The sequence below is a fragment of the Halichoerus grypus genome, chromosome 6 (assembly GCF_964656455.1).
Source record: "Halichoerus grypus chromosome 6, mHalGry1.hap1.1, whole genome shotgun sequence".
NCBI classification, from domain to species: Eukaryota; Metazoa; Chordata; class Mammalia; order Carnivora; family Phocidae; genus Halichoerus; species Halichoerus grypus.
Window position 1 is genome coordinate 38,506,647 of NC_135717.1, and position 8,665 is coordinate 38,515,311.

Sequence of the window (8,665 nt, forward strand, 5' to 3'; positions counted from 1 at the left end):
CAAACGAACTGGGGGTGATGACCCCCCCCACACCCCTCGCAGGGGGACTGAAGCGGGAACCATGGGCGGGGGGCGGGGTTCGTCCCCTGGAGAGACCCCAGCCCGCGCGCCCCGCACTGCAGCCCGCGGCCACCAGGAGGCAGGCCCGCGCCGACCAGCCGCGCCACAAGGGTCGGGGGCCGCGGCACAGTCAGCGCGCCCCGCAGCCGGCGACCCCGGCCCCCACTCGCTCCCAGTCCGCGCACGCACCCGCTGCGCAGGCGGGGAAACTGAGGCAGGGCTCCGTCTGCGGTCCGGCGCCCACCCGCCGGAGCCTGCCTGGGTCGACCGCACCTGGTCCCGAGCCCGGACCCCGCGGCCCGGGCGGGAAGTGGCCGCCCCAGCCCCGAGTCCGGCCCTGACGTCAGCCCCGTGCCCCAAATAACTTCCTCCGGAGCCTCTTCCGCCGCCCGCATGTCCCGGAACCCGGCCGGTCGCGCCCAGGGCAGGGGCGCCCGGGGACGCTCCTTCCGGGCCCGGCCTTCTCAGAAGTCGCTTCCGCCCCGCCCGCCCCGGCCCGCGGGTGCCGGGAAGCCCCCAGCCCGCCACGCGCGGGAGGAGGGGGCAGCCCCGGGGAGGCGACGCGGTTCGGGGCCACCCGTGAGGGGCGCTGGGGTCAGCTAAGGATAACCCCCCCCAACCCGACCGCGCCCCTGCTCTTCTTTGTTCCATAAGCACTGGTGACCTGGACTTTTCCGTGTCCCCTTCCTCATCAGTGTAAGCCACAGACCTGAACTGTGTTGATCACTGATGCCCTGATACAAAGTAGGTGCTCAATAAATCAATGAATGAACCAATGAATCAATGTATGAAACAGGGAGAGTCTGGTGGGCAGACTGCTGTCAGCTTATGTGGGGCCTGTGGCCAGTTTGGGGGGGTGTCTGGTCAGTTATGGTGGAATCCCAGGTCACAAGCACCCAAATGGGGCAGGCACACCCCCGCCCCAAGACCCTAAGTTATTTTGGGGTGAGGGGTCTGCTCCCTGAGGGTTCAGGGACAGGTCATGGAGAAGTTGGGGTTCTGGGGCACCTCCTCCCGGCTGAGAGGAGCTGGGCGGGCTGGGCCAACAGGTTGGGTGGCATAGCCAAGCTGACACTCACCTCCAGCATAAAACCCCACTTCATGGAGCCCTGCACCTTGAGCTGGTGCTCACAGACCTCTGGCTACCACTGCCCCCCAGTGCGGTGCCCCAGCTGGGCTGAGACCAGGAGGTGACGGCCAGCCATGGCCCTGCTCCTGCTGCTGCTGTGGTTTGGTGAGTACTGGAGGTTGCAGAAAGTGGGTCCCCCTCCTGCCCAGAGGGGCGCCCTCTAACTGCCTGGAGCTCGAGCAAAATCCCCCACTCCCAGGCCAGACCTGGGGTTGCAGCACCAGCCCTCCTTTCCTGCCCCAGTGGGGGACCTGCTGAGCAGGTGGGAAGGCTCCAAGGTTCACTCCTGGGGCAGTGACCTGCAGAAGGCAGCCCAGTGACAGGCTGGGGGCACAGGTCCAAGAGGACCCTGAGGCAGAAACATGGGAGGGGCTCTCCTCCCCCCACCCCCAGCTTGTCTCTGTTGCTCATGGGCCAAGCTCTGGGTTTGGGATTTCTGCTTCCTCCCATCTCAGTCTCTTCCCGTCCCCCAGATAAAGACATGGGGCTGCATGTGTGCAGGATCTGAACTTGGGGTCATTGGGCTCTAAAGCCTTGGATCACCTACTGCTGGGCCAGGGGAGGGGTGGCTGAGCTGCCACCTGAGCCTGGGAGCCCCCAGGAGGCCGGTAGGGGCTCACTGGGGGAATGGGGAGCTAGGGGTGCAGGCTCCTGCTCGTACCAGACAGGGAGGATGTGTGGGGAGGATCAAGGCCTGCATCCCTTTCCCCTCTCCCAGTCCTGGGTCAGGGTCAGCAGGTGCCAGCCAGGGGGACCCCACCTGCCAGGCCCCTTCCCACAAGGCAGGCTGCTCCCTGCCAGGGAAACACTCCCGCATTCCTGGGCTAGCCTGGCCGGCCCGGTGCCACCTCACTTCCCTGTCCTCAAGTCACCTCCCAGGGACGGGCCAGGTCACCCCAAGCTTTGACTGTGCTGGGGCTCCAGGCTTCCTACCAGAGGTCAGAGGACACCAGGCTGGCACTTCAGTGGGGAGGCCCCAGTATCCCCAGGCTCTACGGGGCCCCCCCAACCCTCGCTGCCTGGCTTCTCCCTCCTGGCTTCCTGGCACGGGGATAATGACATTTTTGGAGGGAGCCCATCTCCAGTAGGGGTGTAATGCCGTGATTACTTCTAATGGGGTGAGTAATCACGGTCATTGCCAAAGTGGAAACAGCAGCCTGCATCTGGCTTTACAAACAGTTGTGAGCAGGAGTTGTGGGCTCCTTCAACGCCATCCTCACTCCCCACCTCCTAAAACCTTGGGTCTCTCCCATCCCCGCCAGCTGAGCCCTGACCAGCTACAGGAGCATGGGGACCCTGGGCCCACACGGGGGGCCACATGCTCCCTGTGGCTCACCCAGCCCCCAACAGGGCACCCACCTGCAGAGCCCAGGGCTCCACAGTACCCCTTCTGGTCAGCCCTGCCCCCACAGCTGTTCTCCTTCTGTACATTCCCTGGGCTCAGGCCCCCTGGAAGGGGGCTCTGCCTGGACTGAGCCCCTGGGCCCCTAGGTGAGATGAGACTAGGATACTCCCTCCAGAGCGAGGTGGGCAGAGCTCTGTGTGGCTCAGCAGGAGGACGGAGAGCTCAGGACCGGGAGCCAGGCTTCCTAGACAGACAGCACAAGCAAGAAGGGCTGCCTGGAGGCAGGGACATTTCACTTGAGCCTTGATCTGGATTAGGACCTGTAGGATTCACACTAGTAAAGACCAGGGGGAAAGGGCCTCTAAGCAGAGGGGTGTTGTTAGCAAGCACTCAGAGGTCAGAAGACTCAGCCTATATGAGAAACAGTTGCATGAAGCTGGGTTGAGGAAGTCTGCAAAGACTCAAGGAGGGGGGATCCACCGGGCCCCAGGCGTGTGTACTCGATCCTGGGTGTGGACCACGATTCCAGCTGCATGTAAGGGAAGGGGGGGCTGGCTGTGGGGGGGACCAGAAGGCCCTGGAAAATCCGCACAGGGAGGGAATGAGCCTGAAGGAACGTCAGTGCCCACGAGGACTGGGATGAACTGAAGCATCGACTACGAGCAGAATCATCAGAGCTTAGGAAAAGCAGCTGGTCGGGTGTCTTCAATCCAGTTAAATTATTTTATACTAGGTGAGGGAGGCTGGAGGAAACAGCCCAGGGGACATTTGCACTTTAAAAGGGTACCTGTTGGGGCGCCTGAGTGGCTCAGTCGGTTGAGCGGCTGCCTTCGGCTTGGGTCATGATCCCTGGGTCCTGGGATCGAGCCCCGCATTGGGCTCCCTGCTCGGCGGAGAGCCTGCTTCTCCCTCTCCCTCTGTCTGCTGCTCTTCCTACTTGTGCTCTCTCTCTATCTCTGTTAAATAAATAAATAAAAATCTTTAAAAATAAATAAATAAATAAAAGGGTACCTGTTAACACAAATCAGGGACTAGAATGTCCAGGGCAGACTTCCTGTCCCCATCACTGGCCTGGGCAGACAGCACGCTCGCCCCCACACTTCTGCCTGGCGCCCCTACTTTGAAGAGGGCCAGTCCTGCCTGTGCCTGCTCAGCACCCCGCATCCAGCCCCTCCCCGTCCCTGCTTCTTGCCAACCCCACCCTCAGCACTGGGGAGCGTACCCCTCGGATTGGTGCTCTAGCAGGAAGCATGGGGTCCTTGTAAAAACCCCCAGTGTCATGGAGATGCGTGGCTCAGCCCCCGCAGCCCCTCCCCTCTGTGGAACTGCTGACCTCCTCTGGTCAGAGTGAACTTGCCACATCCTCTGGTCACCAAAGGGGTTGGGGCTGAGGTGGGGAGAAGCTGTCCTGAGCCCACCCCCCCGGCTTTGATCAGATTCTCCCCCAGTGAACCAGATACGCTAGGGACACTTGGGAGACCAGCAAGTGTTTCTGGAGTGTTGCTGACACTGGGCTGGGGTCTGCAGGCTGGGGTGGAGGTTCCCGTGTGCCTCCCTGTGTCCAGAGATATGGGGGGTGACGGGTCCTGGGGAGACGGGCTCTACTCCGACCCCTCTGCCTGTCCCCTCCCCTGGGGGGGTGGCCCAGCATGGGGGTCTTGGGCTCTAACTACAGAACATACTGAGATGTGTGATGGGTGTTGGGGAGTCTGGAATCTTGGGGGGGCTGACCCATGATGTCACTGGCTGGCTTCTCTCTGCTCCCCAGGGACCGCAGAGACCTGAGGGACACTCCGGGAAGAACCCTAGGGAGGTTGACTCTTGCTGGAGCCGACTGTGTGTGAGACGCTCTAGGCCTCTTGCTTGACCCCAGCTCCAGCCTGTTCCAGGGGGGAAGGCAGACCTCCCACCCCGGCACCAGAGCATCCAGACAGGGACGGGTATAGGGTGTGGAGGGAGACCCCGAGGACAGAAGCAGCAGAGTCAAGCCATGATGGGGGTCCCCTCACTGGCGTCTCCTGATTGGCTCCCGTGTGGCAGGGAGTTTGTCCGCCCTTGCAGATAAGCTCTGGGCCTCCAGAGACATAGAAGCCGCCTGGCCTTTCCTGCCAGGCCACTCTGTAGACTGTCCTTCGGTGTCCTCAGAAGGCTGGGAGTGGAACAGAGGAAGGGCTGCTCTGACCAGCAGTGGGCAGGGGAGAAGCTGACCTTGGCTTTGGCAAAGCCGGACGATCACCCCTTTTTTCTCACCTCCAGGGACTCCCGGAGCCGCGGCATCAAGTGGTAAGCATCTGAGGCCCTTGGACTGGGGGACAAGGGCAGGGGCCAGTCTGAGAGCAGCAAGACTGGCCAGAGGCGCGCGCGTGCGTACACACACACACACACACACACACACAGCCAGAGCGAGACCCAGAATCCAGGGGTGGGGCACGGGGAATCCCAAAGTAAGAACAGCTGTGGTTCCGCAGAATTAGAGCCGAGACAGGAGAGAAGGAGGAGGGCCTGCTACGCAGTACAGCGGGCACAGGAGCCCAGCGAGGCAGGACGCACAGAGGAGGCGGGCAGGGAAAAGTGACAGCAGAGAGGCTAAAGACAATCTGAGGACCATCCTGCTGTAACAGTAACAGACCCCGCAGCATCACCTATGTTGTGGGGGACCCTCCCGGTGCCCGCTGTCCCTCCGGAAGCCTCTGTTTGCCTGGCCCTGGGACAAGACCTTACCGAGAATTATCTGAACCCTCTCCGTGTCTCATGACCTGAGAGGTAGGTCTGAGGTCACCGTTTCAGAAGTGAAGGGTGGGGGGACTCTCCCCCTGTGTCTGTGTCTGGCCGCCCTCGCCCCTGACCTGCCCAAGTTCTCCGTGCAGGTCAAGGGTAGAGAGGGCCCAGAATTGGGCAGAAAATGGAAGCTGGAGTGTGGGGTTGGGAACCAGAAGGCACCCCCAGTGAGCGCCGCCCCGGCCTTGTCCCCTAGTGTGCGGGCGCCCGAGGATGCTGAACAGGATGGTGGGCGGCCAGGACGCCTTGGAGGGCGAGTGGCCCTGGCAGGTCAGCATCCAGCGCAACGGAAGCCACTTCTGCGGGGGCAGCCTCATCACAGAGCGATGGGTCCTCACCGCCGCGCACTGCTTCTCCAAGTGAGTCAGCCGGCCCCCAGGCTCCCTCCACCCCCAGCAAGGGCTCCAGCACCTTGGACAGCGCTGGGCCGGCCGGGTGCCCAACCTGGCTGCTGTCTGGGGCTCTCAGCCCCGCAACCCAGGCCCCGCCCCTTAGCCCCGAAGCCCGCAGCCTGGCAGGGAAGGGTCCCCCCTCCCCGTTGTTGGTCTCGCCAGTGAGGCGCTCTGCCAGGCGGGGGGCCGCGTCCCTGCCCCCCTCCCATACCTCGAATCCAGGACACTCCCTTTCCAACTGGGACTTGGGTTCCAGATAAGCCCTCGGGCTGAGGTCCCCCATGCCACCATACTAGGAGCCGCCTGGCCCCAGACCCCCATCTGGGCTCTTGCCTCACCACAGCGTTGCGATTCTTTAACAAACTCACATCTTAAATTCAGAAATGTAGGCTCAGAGGGAGTAGGTCGCTTGCCCAAGGCTCACGGGCTGGCCCCCAGCTGCAGACTGGGTGGCATCTCTTTCAACCCTTCCAGGTAGGGACTGTTACAGAGGAGGAAACTGAGTCACAGAGAACTTGCTAGGTGACTTGCCCAAGGTCATCTGGTAGCCAAGGGTGGGTCTGGGCATTCAAGTCAGGAATTAAAGCTGCTTCAGCTTCTAACTGTACTGTGCATCCCCCTGGGGAGGACTGTTTTGAAGACCGCATGCAGGCACCGTGGCGGGTGGGGAGGGGGCTGGTAGCAGAGGGACCACCCCAGCCCCTCCCTGTTTCGAAGCTCCGTCCGACCCCTCCCAGTCCCTCTTTTGTCTCACACCAGCCCTCTGCTCTTTCCCACCAGCACCTCCCAGACATCCCTGTACCAGGTCCTGCTTGGGGCGCGGCAGCTGGTGAGGCCAGGCCCACATGCTGTGTACGCCCGGGTGAAGCGGGTGGAGAGCAACCCCCTGTACCAGGGCATGGCCTCCAGTGCCGACGTGGCCCTGGTGGAGCTGGAGGCACCGGTGACCTTCACCAACTATATCCTCCCTGTGTGTGTGCCTGACCCCTCGGTCGTCTTTGAGACGGGCACGAACTGCTGGGTCACTGGCTGGGGCAGCCCCAGTGAGGAAGGTAATGGGGCAGAGCCGGGGGAGAGTGGGGGACAGGTCTAGAGAAGGGCAGTCTGTGGTGGGGGGGCCACTCTGAACCAACACTCTTCTTCTGCTGATACTGGTCCACGTGTCTCTCCTCCATAGGGGGGAGTGGGTACGGGAAAGCGGAGCTCAGGAGCCATAGGCATGTGGGGAGAAGGGGAGTAGCAAGAGCCCAGGTCTCAACCCAAGCAAGAAATGAGGAGGGGCAGAGGGCCATGGGGTCCTCGGTAAGACCATGCACTGAGCTGCGGGCTGTTTCACCCTCCCCAGACCGCCTGCCCAACCCGCGGATCCTACAGAAGCTCGCAGTGCCCATCATCGACACATCCAAGTGCAACCTGCTCTACAGCAAAGACACCGAGTCTGGCTTCCAGGCGAAAGCCATCAAGGACGACATGCTGTGTGCTGGCTTTGCCGAGGGCAAGAAGGACGCCTGCAAGGTAGGGGCTGGGGTGGGCCATGCCGGAGGCCGAGCCCTGCTCCCTAGGGCCAGGTCGAGGTGCGAGCCAGCCTGGCTGGGCCCAGGCGGCCCCAGTAGGTGGGGCCATGGTCCACACCAGAGCCTGGCATTCCATGAGCTGGGAAATGCAGACTCCCGGACCCCACCCAGCATGGTCGGCCAGTTTAGGGGTCTGCGGTGGGCCAGGAACCTTCAAAAGCCCCTCGGACGTGAATCAGAGCAGGTAATCTGGGGGTGCTAGGGAAATGGGCACCCCAGGGCAGAAAAGGAAGGACCAGCCAGTGGGTGGTGGGATGGGGGTCCCAGGCAGGGATGTTCCTGGAGGAGCGGAGGAGAGGGACAAGGGGAGGCAGTGTGTGCGTGTACCCGGGTGCCACAGAGGCTGGCTCTTGGGCCCGTGGGCTCTGACTGCACCTCTGCTTCTCCCACAGGGCGACTCGGGGGGACCCCTGGTGTGCCTGGTGGGTCAGTCATGGCTGCAGGCCGGGGTGATCAGCTGGGGCGAGGGCTGCGCCCGCCGGAACCGCCCAGGTGTCTACATCCGGGTCACCTCCCACCATACCTGGATCCATCGGATCATCCCGGAACTACAATTCCAACAGGCCAGGCTGGGTGGCCAGAAGCGGGGGCCCCGGCAGTCCCTCGTTCAGAACTCTGTGCCCTGCCTGGCAGCCCATACGGGCCTCTGGGTCCTTGTGGCCCTGCTCACCCTCCTCTGAGCCCTGGGACCCATGCTGTACGTTTGTAAATAGTGCTCCCATTGTTTCTGGTCAAACGCCCATTTTTTATTTGTTTGTCCTCCAATAAAAACCTGACCTCAGTGCTGGCTGCCCCGTGGTGCCTCAGGGGGAGGCGGGTGGCGGCACACCAGATGGGGGGCTGATGCAGCTCTGGGCTGGGGGCTGAGGCTCCCCAGTGGGAAGGGAGCTGCGGCAGGTGCACTGGACACCCATCCCCGGATCCCCTCATAGGGGCTTCCCTGCTCCCAGCCCTGCCTCAGCGTCTGCCAACATCGTCCTCACTGTATCCCTGAAGGGCACCCCTGGGGGCAGCAACAGATACGAGCAGAAAAAGCAGGGGCCCAGTGGAGGGTCCTAGAGGAGGAAGGCTTTGATCTCCCATGGCCCCCACTGCCTGTGTCTGAATCACCCCAAGACTCCTCTAAATAACATCAGCAGGGTGACTCACCCACGGCTGTGCTTTCCTACTGCAATGGGGTGGGGGAGGCAAGGGCTGTTCCTGGTGCCCTGGGACCCCCAGGGACTCCTTGTTCCCTGGGTCCCTCTTGGGCCCTGGCTCCTTTTCCTGCACCCCCTCCCTCAGCTTCAATTTCTCAGTCGTGAGTCCCAAACAGCAGGGAATTGGTGGGACTGGAATTGGGGCCCACATCTGCTGGGAGACATTAGACAAGTTGCTACCCTCTCTG

At 62.5% G+C, this 8,665-nt stretch overlaps 1 protein-coding gene across 1 annotated transcript; it reads left to right on the forward strand.

Annotated features, from left to right (window-relative positions):
* Positions 1 to 1,170: 1,170 nt before the first annotated feature.
* Positions 1,171 to 7,958, forward strand: PRSS27 (serine protease 27). The gene is made up of 6 exons (XM_036083209.2): positions 1,171 to 1,294; positions 4,791 to 4,817; positions 5,509 to 5,671; positions 6,485 to 6,756; positions 7,050 to 7,219; positions 7,671 to 7,958. The coding sequence occupies exons 1-6, from the start codon at positions 1,264 to 1,266 to the stop codon at positions 7,956 to 7,958; spliced, it is 951 nt and encodes a 316-aa protein (XP_035939102.1). The 5' UTR covers positions 1,171 to 1,263.
* Positions 7,959 to 8,665: the final 707 nt, after the last annotated feature.

Bases quoted from the DNA above. Each gene is read 5' to 3' on its own strand.
- PRSS27 (XM_036083209.2), top strand. From the start codon at position 1,264: ATGGCCCTGCTCCTGCTGCTGCTGTGGTTTG. The intron at 1,295-4,790 runs GTGAGTACTGGA...TCTCACCTCCAG, and splicing joins CCTGCTGCTGCTGTGGTTTG to GGACTCCCGGAGCCGCGGCA. The intron at 7,220-7,670 runs GTAGGGGCTGGG...CTTCTCCCACAG, and splicing joins GCAAGAAGGACGCCTGCAAG to GGCGACTCGGGGGGACCCCT.